The 20966-nt window shown below is 40.1% G+C and overlaps 2 protein-coding genes across 7 annotated transcripts in view; one reads left to right on the plus strand and one right to left on the minus strand.

Annotated features, from left to right (window-relative positions):
- Positions 1 to 1675: 1675 nt before the first annotated feature.
- On the minus strand, positions 1676 to 12030 carry GPX7 (glutathione peroxidase 7). The gene is made up of 3 exons (XM_049807078.1): positions 11824 to 12030; positions 4516 to 4777; positions 1676 to 2629 (listed from the first exon to the last, which is right to left on the minus strand). The coding sequence occupies exons 1-3, from the start codon at positions 12028 to 12030 to the stop codon at positions 2466 to 2468; spliced, it is 633 nt and encodes a 210-aa protein (XP_049663035.1). The 3' UTR covers positions 1676 to 2465.
- TUT4 (terminal uridylyl transferase 4) overlaps positions 10513 to 20966 on the plus strand; it is a 54458-nt gene continuing 44004 nt past the window's right edge. For 4 of the 6 annotated variants that reach the window (XM_049807073.1, XM_049807070.1, XM_049807075.1 and 1 more), the window contains exons 1-3: positions 10513 to 10588; positions 11353 to 11589; positions 13237 to 14447. Coding sequence is in view for 3 of the 6 variants with exons in the window: in XM_049807070.1 (XP_049663027.1) it covers positions 14436 to 14447 (12 nt within the window). In the remaining 3 variants the exon portion in view is untranslated. Of the gene's footprint in view, positions 10589 to 11352; positions 11590 to 13236; positions 14448 to 15528; positions 15645 to 20966 lie in introns of those variants that run through there. The other 2 variants (XM_049807074.1, XM_049807072.1) reach the window with 2 other exon arrangements.

Below are 20966 nucleotides of genomic sequence, written 5' to 3' on the forward strand. Positions count from 1 at the left end.
CTTTGAAAATCTTGTCAGCAAGAACTCTTTTTATCTCAACAAAACCACAAAGTACAGGTCCCCTGCTCTTAACCCCAGGATGCTTTAAGAAGAATCTACTCCTGTTGAATTGCAGTATTATTGACGAGTGAAAGCTTTTTTGTGCTTTGTAATGCTTTTTAAAGTAGCACAAACAATATTTGTCCATCTAGTATGAACCCTTTCCAACTGATCATTTCCATTATATCTCTTTAGACTTCTAGAATTTGTCTAATAGAGAATGCAAGATCATATCTATCTAAATCCAGAGTTCTGTTTGAAGTTGAACACCCGAAATTGAAATATAGAGGGTTTAAAATGCCTTTCAAAGCATGGTCTGGGCTTATCCAGGCTTCAGTTATAAAATAGAAACATACTCTCTAAGGAGAAAATATTAAGCCCTGCAGCACTTGCTAACAGCAATGCTGGGGCATTACATTAGCATCAACAGACAAAGAAAAGAGAAACAGTCCATAGAGTAATAAAAGACCTCGTTTTCTAGGAGTCGTATTCTCTGTCCCAGCACAGCATCAGCTGGGCCTGATTGTCCTTTCTTTGTGATATCCTTAGTAACCATTGTCTTAGAGTGATTCATATAAGAATAGACTAAATGAGTGAATGAACTGTAGAGTTCACTTTTCTCACCATCAGAGGAGAAAAATGCAGGTATATTCATTGCCACAAGCACCAATTTCCTTCACTCTTAAGTTACACTCCAACTAAGAAGTAGCTGATATAGCTTGGAACATACTCATTAGTATCAATATGAGATGAACATATATATCCATGCCCTGTTTGTCCCAAAGATTCTTTGACTGCAACCTGTATTTTATTTTCCTTCTCATTTCTACCTGCTTACTTGAACTCTCTTTTTGCTTTTGTACTTATGTTACTGCCCTTCAGGGTTTTTCTGCAAACCCTAAATTACCTCTAGCTCTTACTTCTTTAGACTGCTCCATAGAACGAGTCCAAGACTTCAGGAGACAGCAGCTGTTCAAGCACGGGAACTATAATGTATGCTAGGATCAACCCTTTTATTTCCGATATTTCTTCAGTACTCTTCTTTCCCTTTTTGTTCTGCAAGCCAGTGCACACCATAATACTTGCCTTTGATTTCAACTAGAGCCTATTTGGATACTGAAGAGCTATAATGGCAGTCATGAGTTGGAAGAAGTTCTTACCATGGTCAGGTCAATTAAGGCTTACTCATACACTTGGGCGCTGACAACTATATGGGCAAATATTGTTTGTGCTACTTTAAAAAGCATTACAAAGCACAAAAAAGCTTTCACTTGTCAATAATACTGCAATTCAACAGGAGTAGATTCTTCTTAAAGCATCCTGGGGTTAAGAGCAGGGGACCTGTACTTTGTGGTTTTGTTGAGATAAAAAGAGTTCTTGCTGACAAGATTTTCAAAGGGTTTCTGTCAAAGAACAATGAGGCTGTAATTGTTAGTGTTATTATTTTAGTATGAGCTAAGAAGTTCTGCAGTCTGAAATCTGAGCAGGTGTCTGAGTACTACATTTGAAAAAGGTGCCATTAAACATTTGTAACATTAATGTAGTATTAAACAATGCAAAATTATGCAACAATTAAACATTTGAAAAATTATTTTTGTGGAAAATTTTGATTCTCTAATGTTTGTCTGTACATGCAGAAAAATCAGATGGTGTTATAAATTGAAAAATAAATTTAACATCAATTGTATGAGGTGAGAGTAATTCTTCTAAGGCAAAATGCTAACAGAAGAAAGAAATAGACATTTCCTGTAGGCTCTGGTCCTACAGATGTTCAAATGGCTATTTAACTACCGTCTGATAATCTTTACTCGGTGAAAAATGCAGAAATTCTTCTCATAGCTTTTGGAGAATTTTTACAGAGACCTTGTCTTCACATTTCTTTCATTTAAGTTTTATAGATGTCTTTTCCCCATGCCCTTTTTAACTGACTTTCTAGGCAGATGAAATTAAGTATGTTTGGCCTTAGTAACTAGAAGGACATTTATCTACGTAAGTCTGCCTGATTTGAAGGTATGTTTTGGCCCTCTTCTAGCACATGAATTCAATCATGTACTTTTTATTTTTTCATTCAGTTTGTGATCAAAATATGACAACAGAATTGTAGATGTCAGTGAGACCCCAGTCAGAAAATTCTCATTATTCTGAGTCTTCTTCCTACAGATACATGAACTGACTTCCTATAGTATTGCCAGCAATTAACGATTTGAATTGGGAAAGAAACAATTTCTGATGAGTTGTTCTTTCCTGGAAAGGTCAAATTTAATTCAACTGGAGAAAAACATTTACTTTGACCATGATAACTTGCTGTTTTCTACATTCTTAGGATGATTCCCCTTCCCCATATCCTCTGTTTTGGAATGTGAAAAGACAAACACTAGCTCTAATTCTCAATAAAGATGTAATTGGCATGCTGGGATTTTTGAAAGTCATAATTCATCTTTCTTCTTCAGGATGATTTTCCTTACAAGTTCTGTAACATAAGGTCTTATTTCTTCAATAGACACAGTAGAGTCCCAGGCCTTTACTACTTTCCCATTGGGGTCCACCAGATATTTCCAGAAGTTCCAGGTTGGTTCTTCTCCTGTAGAATCTACAAGCAAAAAAAAAGTGGAAACTTAGAAAAGAAAACCATGTTAGCCAATTCCTGACATTTGTTCATGTCAATTTGATGATTACCCTCTCAGAGGAAGAAGGAAGTGTAAAATTAAGAAGGAGTTCAGACTGAATAATAAGATTAATTTTCTGACAGACAGGGAGCTTTAACTAGACAGTAGCCCCCTGGAGACTAATGGAAACATTCAAGCTTGAGAGAGACAGACAGACAGGAGAAAGCACTATAATTGGTGTTAAAGTGTGTGTGCATGTGTGCATGTGTCTGTGCTACATAGATAAATCTGAAACATTTGAACATTGACAGGAAAATGGAGATTGGCATAACCATATAGCTGTACCAGGACTGATTATTTGCTTGCTTATCCAGAATTTTTCCTCCAAAAGCACCCAGTATCATGTGCTTCAGAAGAATGTTTCAAGAAATGCTGCATGAAGAAGTAATAAGGTAAATTGTTTCAGGAGGTTTCCTCCTAGTCCTCATCTACTACAGCTTTTCGCTCCATGAGTACATACTCATTTTACATGAGTCGCATTCTTATGCTTTAATATTCTGCTGCACGACTAACAAAATTTTCAGGATTTTCAATCAGACCAGAAACCTCATCCCACTGATAGCACAAGTACAGATGCTACAAACAAATTAGCATCCTTTTCCATTGATTATACATTGGGCAAAATCTCATAAGGAATCAGAAGATATTTCAAAGTATCATCAAGGCACAGCCAGACCTACACTGTTGACTATCTTGTCATTATGCTGCATAAACATACTGCCTCCAGCAGCCTCCCTCTGCATGTAGACCAACAGGGAAACAGAAGTTTTGCAAGTTTCATGTGACATGTCTGCAGTAACAACCCCACTGGGCAAAACAGAAATGGAAGGATGTAAAGAGATTAAAGGGAAGTTTGGCTAGCAGAAAGATCTTACAGACACTTAGAAGGAGGTGTGCTTGGAGTAGCCAAAAATAATACTACCAACACTCCTTTAAATTCAGTAGTATGTGGGAGAACAACTGTGCTGCTGCAAAGAAGCAGCGATCTGGTCCTTGCAGAATGCATCTCAGGTGATGCTGTGTCATATTGGACTTTATTATTTGTCATTGCTGGAAGACATTTCCTTCACATTGGTTAAAGACTGACATTTTAGTTTAGCATTTAAATGGTATTTAGAGCATTCGTTCAGTGCAAGAAAAGTAGTGCCTTGATAGAGAATATCCTGCTTTACAGTGTATTTTGACAGCTGTCTGCTAGGAACCAGCAAAATCTCTTCAGGTCTCAATGCTAGCTATAATGCAGATTAGAACTGGAGGAACTGTACAGTATGGCTATTCACTGCTTGGCAATGAACGAGGAGGGGAGTATTCAAGGACATGTCTTAGTGCCTGGTTTCACTTTTTGATTGTTGAAGTAAATTATGTAGGTGCTTTGCTTCCACTTATTCTACAGCTCTTGAGATGAATCTTATAAATCCAACCTGCAGCAGTCATGTCACAGGAGAAGCATTTATGAGACTGCAAAGTGGAAAAAGGAAGATCAGGTGTTGTATGCATACAGGAGAACATTTCAAGACCTGTATTCCATGTAGAGGTTTATTAGACTGGCTGTTACAGGGCATCTATTATCGTAGTGTGTTCATCCCTGGAGATCTTTTTAGAAGGTCAAAGCTGTCAGGGGTGACATACAGAGAAATGCTGCTTTGTGCAGGAGGATGGACTACATGACTTCTGACCTCTTTGAGCCTGACAATTCTGCGCTATGATTCTGTGAACACAGTCATAGATACCTTTTTTCTGTCGGATGGTATTTTGTGTCAGAGGAATTCCTCACTGGGGACACAACCCTCCAATATTCCGGATTACTCACCAATTAAGTACTTGAAGGCAGGAATTGCACCGGCTCCACTGACTGCAATTTTGCTAAACATAGGAAAGGAGGCACCATAAGTCTTTCGTGCAAAACTCTCAATCTCTTTGTTGGTGTCTGGTTCTTGCTGCCCAAACTGATTGCATGGGAATGCCAGCACATTGAAATGGTATGGGCCAAGGTCTCTCTGTAAGTGTTGTAAGGCCTTGTAGTGGCTGTCTGTATATCCACACTCACTCGCAACGTTGACAACTAGTGACACCTGAAGAACAAGAGAGATTAAAAAATGTGCTGCATATGTCAGTTTTCCAACAGGTAGGCTGGGATGCAGATTATTTTCAAAAAATGACAAAGTCTAGAGAACTGTGACTGAACACTTATGTTTGAAACTATATCGAGTTCTGTTCACAATAGGAAGATTTAATATTTATGTATTCCCATTTGGCAACCATGAAGATAATCAATAAACTGCTAATCTTAGTTCTCATTTACAGAGAATCTGTGTTCCTCCATTCTGCCTTTTGAATGGTTTCTAAGCATATTTAAGAAATGATTGTCCAGCTAAGGTATACCAAGATGTATGAAAGAAACTTGCAAATTGATGTGTTTTTGGTAGTTCATTTATTTGTAGTGAAGCATCTGTTCTGCAGCATTTTTCCTTGTACAGAATTTAGTACTCATACAGAACTGGCTGATCCATTTATCATTGCTAGCACAGATGTCTTGATCTGGAAGTTAATAGAAGCAATTACAGGATTTGGGGTTGGTCTATACAGAATGGACTATAAAATTTCCCATCATGTCTAGAGTTTACTCCCTCAGTTAGAGATTCCTAGAAGTGAACACTGTGCCCACTATCCTTTGAAGAGTTATTCCTGTAGCTGATGATCTTTGATGTTGTGTGCATTGTGTCATTCAGACATTGCCACCAAGCATGTATCTGCCTGCGCAGATCCAGCAGAGAGGAAGATGCCAAACACAGATGAACACTACAGGAGAATAAAGGCATGTGTAAGGAGAATACATGGTGGAACAGATTCTACCAAGAATTTGTTGGGGAAATTAAGTGACCTAACCTTGAGCTGACATGTTACACAGTTTCTCAAGGCCATGAAGAGCTTTCCACTGGTTTTTGAGATACTTTATCCTTAAATAACTTCCAGAGTTTATTTTTAGACTTACTTATTCTAACAAATTTTGTGAGTTGCCACTCGTTCTACATAAATTGAGCCCATTCGAATGTTTTCGTGAGAGTGGATTAAATCTGAATGTCGTAGATCCTTTAGATACAATATGATTTTATTAATAAAAATAGCAATGTGCACTTTATAATGATGTTTCTTTTACATGTAACTACATTCTATTCCTTTTTCCAGACCAATTCATAAGAGTCATAAGGCAATATAAATATTATAATACTAAAAGTGTTTCTACCAACCTAGATTAAAATTAGGCACAGTGCAGAAAAAGCATTATCATTTGGGAACCAGAATTCTACCCAGTTTACACTGAATCCAGTGGGTTTCTACAGATTATACATCAGCCCAGAAGCTGGTCCTTCATTCTCAAATTGCAAAAAAAGTTTTAATTTCATCAGAGTAACCAACACATTCACCAGTACAACAACAGTAGCTATTCACACTGGATCTTTCTACAAGGGTTTGGAAGTTTCATAGAAGCTGGCATGTTGATTTCTTTATTGTCAGTATGAGACAGCAGTGTTGAAGGACCCAGTGCAGCAAGAGGTATGCCTGAAACTTGGACATATTAATTGACCTGATCAGATTACACAGCAAGTAGCTGCAGGGCAAGAAAAGGAAGTAAAAAATACTGACTCGAGGTCCCATACTCTTGTGTCTGTGACCACTGCATTTGCTCAATTTAAATTTTGGATTCTAATCTTATTATTGTTCCATATTCCTATGTGGATGTTTTTATATAAAATTATATAGGAAATATGAATAGAGTGCATCAAATAAATTATAATATATGAAAAATAGATGACTACGTGTGTATAGTATTTTTAAGACCAGAAAACAAACTGGCATATAAAAGCCCACAATCTGGGTAAGTTATGGGATAATAGATGAAATCCCCAGAAGGGGTAGAAATGAGTAAAGAAAAAGCTAAGGGGATGTTGGTGTTTATCATTTCTTAGGCTCAACACTTACTTTGTGTATTTTGTACCATCTATAGGTATATGGCTATATTTAAAGTGGTTTTGGAGCGGTATTGTTTTCCCTGGAAGACAGGTAATCTTATAAAGCAGAAGCTGATGTAATCTTCGTGGTGTAGTGTGTTAACACTTGCATATGAAATATGATCTGGAGCCATCTAGCTACCTTCCAAAGCATCACATTCATTCAGACTACATTTCTAAGCCCTACCTGAAATTTAAAATTCAGTCTCCTAAAATATCCAAAGGTATGGTGTATAATTAGATATTTTTTTTCAGAGAAGAGGTAATAATTTTATGATGCATTCCTGTTGCAGACTGTCAGCATTTCAAATAGAACTTATATATTGGATGTAAAAAATAACCCTTGGCAGTTCTGTCTTTTGAATTAATGTGTATTTACCAAGCATAGTGATGACTGCAGTTTAGTATGATTGAAGTAAAGATAAGATGTAACACTAGGAGTTGAAGCCACATGTTCTTTCATATGAAATTCTAGAGGTTTTTTTAAATATAGTTTTAAGACTCAGCATTCTCATGATGCAGAAGTATTCATATACCTTACTGTGTTCAAATCTATTGGTACTTTATCCCAAATAAAATGGTAAGGTATGAATTTATTGTTGGCGGTTTGGGGGAAATAAGGTTGTGCAGGTATTGTGTTCATATTATAACAGATATGAAAGATGACTTGCCAAAGAAAACAATCAAGCTTTTATAACTTTTACTTGATTTTGAAATTAGGAGGGCTTGAAAGAACTCACTCAAAAAGAAACAACAATTTTAATTCACAGCTGTTTAAAACCAGTGATTACTCAGCATGGTGGTGAAAGGCAGGAGAGCTCACGCTGCAAATGGTGCAAACTTCCAAACGTTCTCCCACGAAATAGGAGGAAACTACACACAGCATTTCTTAGAAAGGCAGACACATTCTGCTTCTCTTTTTTCCTTAGAAAAATGCATTCTGTTACTGAACTCCATAATTTAATACTGCAAACATCCGACAAGTATAACTAACACATATAATAAAAAACTTTCAGGATTTATTAGTATTTCATAAGGAATGTTTCAAATGATTGTTTAAAAATCTTTACCAAGTTATCTTTCAAGTGTCTGGTACCAGAAGTGATTAAATGTGGTGATTTTTTTTTTGTCTGTAATTTATTTTTAATAAATAACAGTCACTCTTTTTGTTCTCATGAAGAGGCTGTACTTTGACTTTTTACAACTATTAACAATTTAAATTAAATTCAGTATGCCTCTTGACTGACTTTAGGCTCTGAGAGTGCAAGTCAAGTACACCATCTAGTGTGCAGTGCAAACAATTCATCCTGGACCTTACAAAAATTATTTCATTTAAGCTGAATTTTGAATTAGCTGTTGTCTGACCTCTTAATACTATCCTTTCCTTCCCTTTGCTTAGACAACCCATGCATTCTAGTAGTGAACTCATTTATTTAACATTCCAAAAATATTTCTTGGCTTACTTTATGTTTACACCAGCGTACCTCCTTGAGGAAAACATCCCTGGAGAGATTTATGAATCTGCTATCAGCTTCAAGTAACCCTTTGTGGATCTTTTAGCAGAGACAATAGATACTTAGGTTTTTAGACCTGGAGATTCTTAACTGGCTCCATCTGACTGATGGAAGAACCATCCACAAGTGTCAGATTACACTGACTCACAGAGCTGTTACCTTCATGGAAAAAAAGAGCAATACTCTGTACAGTAATTAAGTAGCTATACTCTGTATTTATACACATTCAGTAATACTACGTTCTCGGATTGCAGAGAGCTGTGATGCAAAGTGCCTAGCATTACTTTCAATAGTAAAATAATACTTTATGTTGTTATAGTGCCAAATGCTTTTACATTATTATAGTACCTTTGGTTCAAGATTTCCAAAGCACTGCACTAACACTGCTTAATTACACCTCAGCACACCATACTTAGCTGTGTGGTAGGTAGGTAGGCAGGCAGGTAGGTAGGTACTATTATATCTAGATAGGTATAAACACAGCAAGGAACAGGTGATGCTTGGAAGTTCTGACTCCCAAACAGATACTATTTTTGGTAAGAATACTGCCTCTTACAGCATATCTGATAGAGATCATAAAATAAAATACAAGCTTTCTTGAATAAGATAGGTAGATAGATTAGACAGGTAGAAAACTAATCTTATTTGGATCCTGTTGATTCTTTTCCAGCCATGCTTCACTGCCCTTCATTGTTAATGTAGATGGGTCAATGTCAGTATGGTAGCCTGGAAAAATCATAGGAGGATGGCCTTCTTGCACAACACAGTAGAACAACTTTTTGATCTATTTCACTTGTGGTACTCTTTCTTTCAGTTGTAATAGTCCTCCCTTTCTCTGCTTTCAAGTAGATGTAATATGATACCTGATTTTTTATCCTGTATACCAAACTTTTAGTATTCTAGCAATATAATTTCTTATGCCCCCATAAAAAGGGAGTACTCCCTCACATGTTTTGGGCATTTTTATTAAAGTGGAGGATAGGCTATGTCTGTGCACATTTATTTCAGAAAAAAATTAAAAATCTGTTCCCTAATTTTTTTCACTGGTAGTACGTTTCTTATTTACTGTATAACAGAGGGTACTTGTGATTTGTATCAAGATGCACTTGCATGGAAATTGAATTAATCAGTCTTATTTTTTTCTTACTAAGAAAAATTGTTTTAATGATCTGAATATACAGTAATGTATATTAATAATGAGTTATTGAAGAAAGATCCTGCAAGTCATGAATTGCACTGATTGTTTATACTTAGCATGGCTTTTGTGTTTTTAGAATTAGCAGACTTTATGTCTTTTTTTTATACTCTGGAAGCTTTTGGATTTTTTCAATTCCCAGTTAGTTTTTTGACTACCAATTAAGTAGTTATTTAACTAAATCAGTTGAGTGACTGAATTGAACAAAATGTCTTCTCTACATCTGCCAGAAAGCTTAAGGCTGTTAAAAGCTGGTTTAGCAATTAGCAGACTATTGTTCCAGGGGCTAACACTTTCTTTAAAACACCAGCAGCACATACGTAGTACTTATATATTATTTAATAGCTTTAAAATATTGTGATAAATCTACATCTTAGTATTACTTATCTAACTGCAGATTTAAGCAGGTTGATTTTAAGAAGTAAATGGGAGTTTACTTAACCTTTGTCCACCTTGATACTGAGTTCTGACAACATAATGACAGAAATGGGTGTGTTTTATTGCTATAATTTTCTTTAAAATTGTGCACATGCATTATCAAACAGCAGCTAGCCTGAACTTTAATAGGCTCTCTGAATGCACATCCTTTTGTTCCATACAGAAGCTGGTCATCACTTTTTTGCAATGAACTATTCCGTATGGCCTAGCAGAGATCAAGGAGTACCATTCACCAATAATGTTACCTTTTCCAAGGTACAGCTCTAGAGCTCTCTCTTATGAAACCAGTCACACCTCAAGGATGGCCTGGCATCGGACCACCATTGGACATACAGACACACACCCCTAGCCCGGCGTGTTCATGAAATTCTGGATCAGGCTCTGCAGCTTGTTCTGGAGGGGATGAGCACCCACAGCTCTCTGCAGGGTGGCTGTAAGGAATTCCTCTGAGTTCCCCCTTTACTCCTTTCCATGTAGATTCTGCCCCTGAGGAAGAGAAGCTACAAGGGCTATTTGCTTATTCAGACAGACCTGCAGACAAACATGCCCCAGTAAAAGGATTTATTGACAGAGCCTTTGGAAGGAACTCCTAAAAAAAAAAAAGCAAATATTGCTTAATATTAAATAAGTTCCATGGTTTTTCCAATACAGATATTTGAGTGCTTGCACTGGACCAGTTCTGCTCTACCTGAATTGTGAATGGAGGAGGAGGAGGACTTTGACCAGGTAAGATTCAGACCTCTCATTTGATCCAAATCTACCGTTATCCCTTTCTACTGCGCTCAGGAAAATGTACATCTCCTCCCGTGGGCCTTCCCTGCCTTCCTGCCGATGTTTTAGTGACCTGCTGCTGTGGACTAGTGAGCTCAGACACCTCAGTGAAGTACCTGAGGAGAGGGAAAAGGAAGGTGGAAATACAAAGCTGGAGATTAAGGGTGAAAGTGAGAAGTGGTGCCTGCTTTTCTGGGCAGCAGCTAAGCTGTTGGACTGCCTGGTTCTATCACAGAAGATGTGTCACTTGAGTGCTAAGGGTGGCAGTTGTGGGCTTTATGTTGATTTTAGCTTCTGTAATTTGTGAACGTGGCTATGAGAGAGTATAGTATTATGCACTCCATGTGCTAACTTCCCTTTTCACTCTTCCAAAGGTACTGACCACCTTTCCTAGGTGGTCAAATCACTAAAAAAAAGTATCAGGTTACATTCAAGGAAATAGTTTTTAAAATGGGAAGGAAAGCTCTGCCTAGAACTCCTTTATATAATATGTAATGAAATTATAAGACATTATAAAAGTATATGTGCGTCTATATGCCCTTCTTCATATTGCTCTGTCACACTAAAAAGTGACAAGGGAAGCAGCATCATGTTGCTACATTTTCACTATACACTGATATTAAAATAATTACTTTATCATGTCTCTTGCTTTTTTACTAATTATGGTGAAATGTTAACTCCATTAGCCACTGATTCAATCTTCTTTTTTTTTAATGCAGAACATTAAAAAGTAATGGAATTTAAGCAAAAATAATTTACTATAAGTCATGCAGTTAAAAGGCAGAAACAAGCTCCAAAAGCAAGTTATACAAGGGTACAAAGTTCCCGAGCTTCAAATTTGATAGCCACAACGCAGTGCAATTCATCCTCCTGAATGAAAGGCAGGCAGGCATTCCCTGCCTGCCACGTCTACAGGCAGCAGCCTGCACAAGGAAAGGACGCGAACACACACAGAGGTTAGTCTGCAAACGTTTTATTTAAAGACCGCAAAGACCTACCGAGCGGAATCAAAGGAAGCATGCAGGCAACGCTCCAGATCAGTTAAAGAAGAGTCGTAAACCCAAATCTATCTGCATGCGTGCACCAAGTTAATGTACAATCTCTCCACCCCCACTTGGTTTTCGCAGACATGCAAGGAGTGGCTGGTTAGTGAGTCTGGGCAAGAGCTGCCCTTCTCCGTGCAGACTTACCGAGCCCCTGTATTTCTCCAGAGAGACTAGTTTGCCCCTGATGTTTACAACTTTGAAAGTGTAAAAATCAGGCTCTTTCTGCTGCGTAGCGGAAAATGCTAAGAGCAGGAGTGCTGCAATTGCAAGGAGCATGGCTAGAAGGATGAGGAAAACTTTGGGGAAGGAAGAGGAAGGCTGGTGCTCCACACTGCCCTCAGGATCTAGCATGCTGCACCGCTATGCTGCAGAGACACTTGCCACGATAGGAAAGCGCTGCCGCAAAGAAAGGACTGCTGCAAACGGAGCTTTTGCAACAGTCTGGCTTCTGCAAAGGGTTAGAAGCTGTGTCCTTACCAGACCTCAGGTAGATGTATTTATGGAGCATTCAACTGCTCTAAAATGGAGTGTTTCATGCTGGTAGTGGTGTATTAAGTAAGGCCATTTATGGGTACAAGACGAATCAAAGTGTTAGTTGGCTCAAGAATAGTAATCTGGGATACCAGTCAGATTTAGCGACCTGCTTTAACTATGTCCTAGGAAAATAAGGGATAGAGTTATTGTGATTTTTGATGGATTTGCAAGTGCCTTTTTTAAAGTATACTAACTATAGCGTCTAGTAACTTCAGTGTAATGTCAGAGGATATCAGTGGCTTGGTTGCTAGTGGTTACTGATGCAAGTGCTCGGAACAAGAGTCCCAGCGTACAGTCAGCAAAAACAGAATTACAAACATGCCATGCACAGTATCATGTGAAATGCAGCACCATTAGCCAGGCCTTCAGGAAATTAGTCTCTGCATGCACCTGGCTGGTGAGAAGTGAGTGGCCAGACCGCTAGTCTTCACTGTGTGATCTGGGAGAAACCACATTACCAAAGGGTTTTTAAGCAAGAAAGAGGCAGTAAGCATCAGGAACTGAATTTGGTACCAGAGCTTTCAAATATACAGAGCCAAACCACTGCTTCAGTGCACTGATGCCATTCTTGGGTTGTCTGCAAGAAAAAAATAGCCATTTGTACAATTTGCTACTACGCCTGCTGGGAGAAAAGTTTGTGTAATATAAATTAACAACAATAGAAAGCATTTGATGGTCATTGATTTCTTCTTGGACCGAGAAACTGGTTCTCCATGCCTATGATTCTGATAATTCTTGGCAAAGAAAAGCAAAATGTAGTGATTTACAGAAAACAATTAAGTAGCAAATCCAAGGCATATTGGAAACCTGTCTTTTGAAGAGCAAACTACATTTTGTAATCTTTGTGATTCATTATTTTTTAAACTGAGTTTTGGTAGATCTTTGACACCTTGATTAAATTTGGTTAGGTAATTCAAACATAAGTGGCATTACTGTAAGTGAAGAAGCCATGTATAACTAGTTGAAAAAATGTAATTATAGTTTTTAAACATTTCGGATTTCTCATGTTTTTATGTATTTCAGCTTAAGGAGACATCCAGCATCATGCAATAGTGCAACATGCTACACAAATATTTGGATGGAAAGTCTTCTACCATGCTGTCTATGGGGAAGATACACTGTGCTAAGAATCTAAAGTTCTCATCTTCACAGATAAGTGCTATCCTTCTGTATACTTTCTTGGTTGTGGTATTGACCAAGAACCTTTCCTTTAGATGACAGTCAAATATGATTTCCTCATTTTATAAATAAATTATTTAAGAAGCTTTAGAGTTTCTTCAGACACAGCTGGAGACAGAGAATAGGGTTTTAATATAGTATATAAATTTAAATAAATTTTTAAACCTAGTAAATCCTAAAAATAATTTTTAAAAAATCATTCCAATCATTCCAAAATAATTCAACATAAGCATTTTTTGGCCAGAAAATTAAAAAGAAATCTACAATACACTTTTATGTTTTTTTGAGGCATAATGTTATAATAGTTTGGGTATGGACTAAAAATGAGGCATCATGTTGCCACATGAGACAAGCAAGGTTTTGCTCTGGAAAGGGACTTTATAAAATCTCCTTCCTACAGCTTTATGATTATTGTCTCTGATTTCTAGATAAAATTTAGTGGCTTTCAGAATTAAATTTTTTCCTACAAACTGAGCCCAGAATCTGAAAGTTTTTGATCACTGGCGCTGAATTGGGAGTTTTTTAAATAATGGCCAGCTGGCAGTAGAATTCAGCTTCGTCTTTTCCTGCCATGTTTCTATATTGCTCCCTGCGATAAAACATTCTTTAACATTGGCAAGGAAGGAAGAATTGTTTCTGAATACACACAGAGAAGAGACTATGTCAAAGACTGTTGGCTTTTTAATGATTCAAGTTTTCAGAGCCAAACTTCACTAGCATCTCATATTAAAGTCTATCCAACTATTTAAACTAAATCTGATATATCCTAACAAATTTCATCTTGCAGGAAAAATGCCAGTCAGGTTTGGAAACAGGTGTGTGTTTGCTTGCTAGCATGTCTAAATGTTCACCTAGGAGGACTGTATCCAGTAGCAAGTATAATTTAGTTACTTTTGCAATTTACTCTTTGGCCTACTAAACCTAATGAAAATCTTTGTCAAATAGGACTGGACTGAAGCCACCAGCCGGCTAACCTCAGCTGTCCCCAAACAGCATTGCAGCACTGCAATTCCTGTCACTGCTGACCTGGACTGGATCGGCCCATGTTCCTAAAGGTGAAAGCTCTGTGCTACATCCCATTAGCAATACCCTGAGCTACCCAATCCTTATTTCGTAAAACGTGAACTTCAAGTGAACCACAAAAAAGCAGATTAGCTCTAAGGACCACACTGACATCACAATACATTCAGAAGTACGTTTTGCCAGTATTGGTAGAATTCAGTATTACAGATTTTGCAACTTTTGTTTACCTATGTAGACTCTCTGAGGTAGCGTTTCCAGCACTAGTATTCAGATTATGTTTAATACTTTCCTTTGAACCCCTTTAGTAGTTCAACATTAATCTTTTACGCGCTTTGTTTTTCTGGGAAGGCCTCCTTAGCCTGGGCTAGGAAGCGCCAGCAGCATGACGTTTCACTGCCAAGAAGGGGTAGTACTGTTCTGGATCACAGAAAGATTTGCCTTACACGAGCACTTGCCAATGTCTTTAGGTCACCCTCCAGCACTGCCAAGAGTCAGGCGGGCCGGCTCTTCTCCCCCGAGACCTGTGAAACTGCCAGCAGACACGCTGGCCAAGATGCTGTCCCTAGCTGCTGCCGGGGCCAGCTTCATAGCCAAGGTCAGGGAGCCGGGAGCCATTTCCCCCCAGCGTCCCTGTTTACCACAGGCTGCTTTGTGTGGAGCACACCCGCCCTTCCCCACCCAACGGCAGCCTCGGGAGCAGAGGAAGGGGGGGAAGCCCCGAGCAAGGGGGCAACAAGGCCCAAGCTGCAGCGTGGGGCAGACCCTCCAGACAACCCCTAACTCTGCTCCACAGGGCCTAGGGCCTAGCGTGCGTGAGGAGAAGCCTGGGATGAAAACCGGGGAAAAAATTAGGGTGGCTGGGTGGTGGGATTAAGGAAAAACCTGAGCTGCTTATTCCTACGTCCCCGTTTTCTGCTGTGGCGCTTGGGGGAGGCAGGCCCTGAGCGCCGGGGGAGATGAGAAGGGGGACACAGAGGGAGCTCCCCCGGCGGCCGGGGCCGAGCCGAGCCGAGCCGGGCCAGGCAGAGCCGTCCGTCCGTCCGCCCCACGCCCGCCCGACAGCGCCGCCCGCCCTCGAGGCTCTCCCTCCCGCCCTCGCCCCACAATGCATCGCGCGGCGCGCTTGACATGGCGGCCGGGCCGGACTGAGCCGCTGGCGTCGGGGCCTCCAGCAGCTGGAGCCGGGCATGGCGGGGGCGCAGCCCCGGCACCCCTAGCGCCGCAGCCAGGTACCGGGCTCCCGGGGCCGGGGGGGGGCTCCGCCCAGCATCACGGGCCTCCCCCGAGGGGGTGGGGGTGGCTGTGCCTGGGCGCGCTCCGCTCTCCCTCTCTCCCCCCCGAGCGGGGCGGGGGAGAGGCGGGCTCGGGGTGGGGGGGGTGGGGGCTTGTCCGCGCCGGCGCCCCCCGCCTCAGCCTTCGGCGCCCCAGCTCCGCCCTGCCCTGGCCCTCCTGCCCGCGCCCCGCCTCGGCGGCCCGTCGCGGCCTCCCGACCCCGCGCCCGGGCAGGGTGGCCGCACTGGGGCTGCCCCTCACGCTCGGCCGGGGACGCCGGTCACGGCCTGGGGCGGGGGGGTAGCGGGGTGTGGGGGGGGAAGGCCCCAAGGTCAGCGGAGAAGCGGGGCCGGCCTCACGGCCCGCATCCAGGCGGGCGGCCGTCCTGAGGACAGCGCCCGGCTGCGCGGCCGCCCGCCGGGGTCTGCCTGGCTGGAGCTGGGTGCGTGCAGCTTGTTGTTCTCACCCCCAGTGGAATTAAATACTCGGGGGGGGGGGGGGGGGAGGAGGGAGACCATTGGAGTGGGTGAGGCCCCCCCGGGGAAATGCTCCCGTGTCCCGGGCCGTCTCTCGAGCTGTGCCCCTCACCGCTGTTTGTTGCCAAAGCTAGAGGGTCTTTCTGTGGGTTATGATGTGCCTGAAACGAGACACAGGCATCCCTTCGCCTACGTGTTTGTGCTCTTTTGTTGGCTTATCTTGTATACAAATAGAGCTGAACGACTTTTCTGCTTTTGCAATATGTTGCAATTTGCCAGCTGGCTGAATGTGTCATATTACCTGAGGCCTTCTTGCTTTTAAGGTTGTTTCTGGGTATATCAAAGGAGGACGAGCTTGAAACACGCAGAGAAACAATATAATCAGGTTTAGGCTAAGGTAGGGATTAGTACATTAAAAAGATAGTTGTACCTAAGTACGAATCTAATGATTTTTATTTACATTCATGCCACCTCCACGTCTCTTGGCTTCCTGAGCACTGTGCCCTGGATTTGAGAGTCATGGCATTTGCTTGAAAATAGAGGATATGTATTGTTTCTGTTTTTGTTTCACTTGTGCTCTCAGTTTCAGTAGGTGCTTTTTGGATAGTTTGGCCCCTAATTATGGGGGCTGTATTATGTGATATAATTATTTCCTTGACAAGAAAAGTAAACCAGCCATGGAAGTATGACTTAATTACAGTATCTGGCAGAAAATGCTATATTAGGAGTGAGAGGTCTCCTTTACAAGCATCAGTTTTGCAGTGAGCTTTTGTAATAATTTTTCTACTTAACTTTAGTGAAAATACCTTCATAAAATTAATTTTGGGATGAAATTACCATTTCCCAGAACATATGTATTGGGATATGTTCTCAGAAGATACATACAGAGGGAAAGTTCCTTCTCTGTCCCGTTCTTGCACAGAAGACAGCTGGGACTTTCTCTCATACCTCAACTAGCAGAAGAAAAAATGCTGAATGCTGTGGGGCACCTGCACAGTGTGGGGCATTTACCTGGTTTGTCCTCTGAAGGGAATTGCTGCTATGGGGAGAAAGAGAAAAGGGAGCAGGATTTCCCTGTGTCCTACTTGAAAGCGAGATATCCCTGGGGAGCTCCTCTTAAATGTCTTGTGGATCTGCTTGTCAGAGTAATGGTTTTGGATTGTGTATTCATATTGATACCATGAGGCAGTTCAAAATTTTGCCCAGCTGAGAGTATATCCTGTTTTCTAGTCATAATGCTTGCTTTTGAAATTTTACAAAGCATTTCTACTAAATTAACTTTATTTTTGTCCCTATCTTAATGAAATAATGTAATACTGGCACTGACATGTACCGAGAACTCATAGAAAGGAGGATCCTGCAATTTCCTTAGGGGATTAATTTGCAGAATAGAAGCAATCCAGGGAAAGTCAACATTTCTGATGCTTTTGGCACATTAAGACTAAATTGTGTATTGTTTGATGAATTGTTTAATTGTACATAAATGATAGATCAGTAACTCTTTTAACTTAGAAGTACTAAAAACATTACCTAAATTTAGTAACAATGCGTATGAATCTAATTTTTACCTTTTTTTTTTTTTTACCAGAGATGCATGCATACATGTATATGTACTCATACTGTATCCTTGGTTCATAATTTTGGTTCTAACATTTTAGCAAATTTTTTGAAAAAAACAATTTACAAGATGCTCTTAGATTTTATTTTTTATTTCTGTTGATGTATGAAATCATATTTCCAGCAAAAAGGAACCTTCAGATTTTAGTTTTTGGTGTCAGCAAAGCTTGACTTGGGAGTCTGAAATCAGTTTTGTGTTACAAACTATTGTGGCTTAGTCTATGTGCCGACTATATGGATGTATTCTTGACAACTTTTCTAAAGTAGCGATTTTCAGCATATTTCGGTAGTGAAAGTAAGGATACTGGTAGAAGATCCATTTGGTTTAACTGTAGTTTGTGAACTAGTTTGTGACTGGTATGAAGTGGATAAAGGCTGTCCCTTCCTCAAGGATTAGAGTTTGGGTGAAGGGATCACTATTGCTTAAATACGAGATCCAGGTAAACCTCTATGCCACAAATACATACTGCTGTATTTTTCTTTAGTGTAAGTGCCAAGTTTAAATGCAGATTTAAGAATAAGATGGCTAAATTGAGTTTAAATGCATAGCTGCCACTTAAGCCAGTTTCATGATCAGTTCAGGCCTCTGGAAGCTAGTTTTGCCTCTGAAAGGCTTTAAACCTATGCAGTGCTGTACTGTGTTTTTCCAGCCTCCTCACCTGTATTGGTACAAATGTTGTGTTTGTTTGTTTTTAAAGCTGGAGCTACCTTGGATCAGTTTCCTGATCTGGTTACAGGATGTATCTTACAGCATACAGCGACATTTGAGGCAGGTGGTACCCCTCTACTGGCTTCAGTGCTTGCTTAAGTTGATTGTGAAATGTTTAAAGGACTATTAGAGTAAAACCTAGGATCAGAACTAAAATGTAGTAAAGCATTAGGAATCTTCATATGAAATACAGAGGTAAAGGAAGCCATTGTAACTTAGTTACGCAGCTGGTGTGACAGAGAGAGGATGGCTTTCTGGAGTTTGGAGCAGGAGTCATCAGTGGTAGTAGGTTCAGAAAGTGGTAGTTCTTGGCATTTGGTGACATGCCTCATTCTCACCTTCTCAGTGAGTCATACGGTGTTGTAGAAAAGACAGCCAGTGTCAAGGCAAAGAGAATAATTTGTAACAAGCACATCTTTACAGATCTCCTATCCAGCATATTCTGCTCATTCCATAATTTAATTGTAAGATATTTGCAGCTACATATGTTAACTAAGTTTTGTATCAAGCAAAGCCTTTCCTGTTACTCTAGTTGCTCAGCGGTACTTTTGTAATTCAGATATAATCCTGTTACAGTTATACATACTTGCTTATGTAGTGATCACTCATAGAAGTTTTCAATCTTCCATACAACATCAGAGCTTCCTACTGAGTTATGTATCTTCACTAAGCCCAGAGTGCTAGTTTTGTTGCATCCCTGTTTTGTGTGTTAAATTTTGTGTGCACTGCACTGGCTTCCTTCCAGATAGATCTTGGTAGTATTATACTTACTAGACTAAATTCTATAGCCTGTAGTAACAGGAAGATCTGAAACACTGTATGGCATTTATGCTTGTTACTAAGAATACTGATGGGTTTATTGCTGATGGAGCCTGAGGTGCTTTAATGGCCAGTAATCTCTGGTAGTTTTAGTTTTAAGTAGTTTGGAAAAACATCAAGGACTGATAATAGTTTGTACTAAGTTATGTCTAGTTCATCATAAAGGAAACATAAATGTGTGGTAACTTTTTTTTTAAACTGTTGGCATAGAACATGAGAGAAGCTTGAATGATTTGGTGAAGCTCTCAGTCACAAAAATGGGCCTAAGGCTGTAAACAGTCCAGAAAAGAGAGACCTCCCCAGCACATTAGGGCTGGCTGTAGATATTACCTGTGCTGCAGTCTGAGCAGAGTGCAGAAGACAACCTTTCCTTTTGTTCCTGTCTGTGGCTGTAACCTTTGTTTGCTGAATTTCCTTTTATTTATGTCGAGGAAGTTCAGCTGGGCTATATTGGTAATCAGGCGGGGAGGGGGGGGGAGACTGAGGTTAATCACACCACTTACTGTGGGAAGGCTGGCTGGGGAGATTTGAGCTTAAGGGAAAATGATAATAGGACAGATAAAAGCAGGTCTCAGATAAAATACAGGTCCCTCTATCTCAAAGGAGGGAGTGTTTTATAGAAAGAGGGTGATAACAATTATGTTTGTAGTGCTTATGCTGTTTATATTTAATCTAATACTCCCTAAGGAAACAAAACTTATGAGACTGTTCTCTTTCCCTTTAGTTGCTCTTCTACACTCTTGTTATTACTTTTGGACATTTCAGCCAGTTGGGACCAAATTTTAGAATGTATTTGAAGTAATGTCAAAAGATTGTTGAGTTTCTGTATGTTTCTGGAAAAATCATGCCTCAGTAGAGGAGTGGTCTCTGCTGAGGAGAAAGCAGGAGGAAGTTATGTTTCCTCTTAGGGAGTAGCTAAGAACCAGTCAGCATGTATGTTCCTTCAGCTACAGCACGTCTCCTCCACTTGCCCAATCGGCTGTGATCAAGAGTGTCACAGAGGAGGACAAAATGAATGTATAGGAAACCAGGTATACTCAGTTCTGCTAATGAAATTATTAAAAAATAAATGCTTTGCAAAAGAGCGAATGCAAGAGCTCACAGTTTAACTTGGCCTTCTCTTTGAAGAGTCCCTGTTAACGGCAAAGTCTGACCCAAAACGTGCTTTTGGAGGAGTTAAATATGGTTGAAGAACTTGAGAGGAAAGAGTGGAAGGGCAAAGGGGTGGAAATATCTTCTTGAAAGTGGGGTTTGGGTTTTGGTTTTTTTTCCTGTTTGGAAGTAAGCCTTACCCTGAGTTTTTGCAATTCAAATACAGAATTTTCTAATGCTAGTCTGAGAGAAGGAGGAAACAAAAGAAACTGGCAGAAATGAAAGTGAAACAGTCGTGTTCCTTTGTTTTGTGAGCCTAAAATGAAATCTACAGTAGTGAAATTGAAGCTGATTTTAAACATTTTTAATTTGATTGTTGTAGGGATGTATAGGATTAATAATTTTCTAGCGTTTGAGGTCAGATGGTATTGTCTGACTTCAAGCTGGTGTATTTCAGCCAGATTATTTTTCTACAAAGAGCCAAGAGTTGAGCTAGATTTCAGAGGAGTAACTGGCACTGTACATTCAGGAAGCAGGGGAAACTGAGTCCCCTGTAACACCAGGAT

This window comes from Accipiter gentilis, chromosome 8 (genome assembly GCF_929443795.1).
Source record: "Accipiter gentilis chromosome 8, bAccGen1.1, whole genome shotgun sequence".
In the NCBI taxonomy this organism is placed as follows: domain Eukaryota; kingdom Metazoa; phylum Chordata; class Aves; order Accipitriformes; family Accipitridae; genus Astur; species Astur gentilis.

What these genes read in the sequence shown, in the direction of transcription:
- GPX7 (XM_049807078.1), bottom strand. Translation starts at nt 12,030, where the DNA reads ATGCTAGATCCTGAGGGCAGTGTGGAGCACCAGCCTTCCTCTTCCTTC. An exon ending in TGGAGAAATACAGGGGCTCG is followed by an intron (nt 4,778 to 11,823) that starts GTAAGTCTGCAC and finishes CTTGTTCTTCAG; the next exon opens with GTGTCACTAGTTGTCAACGT. An exon ending in TGCCTTCAAGTACTTAATTG is followed by an intron (nt 2,630 to 4,515) that starts GTGAGTAATCCG and finishes TTTTGCTTGTAG; the next exon opens with ATTCTACAGGAGAAGAACCA.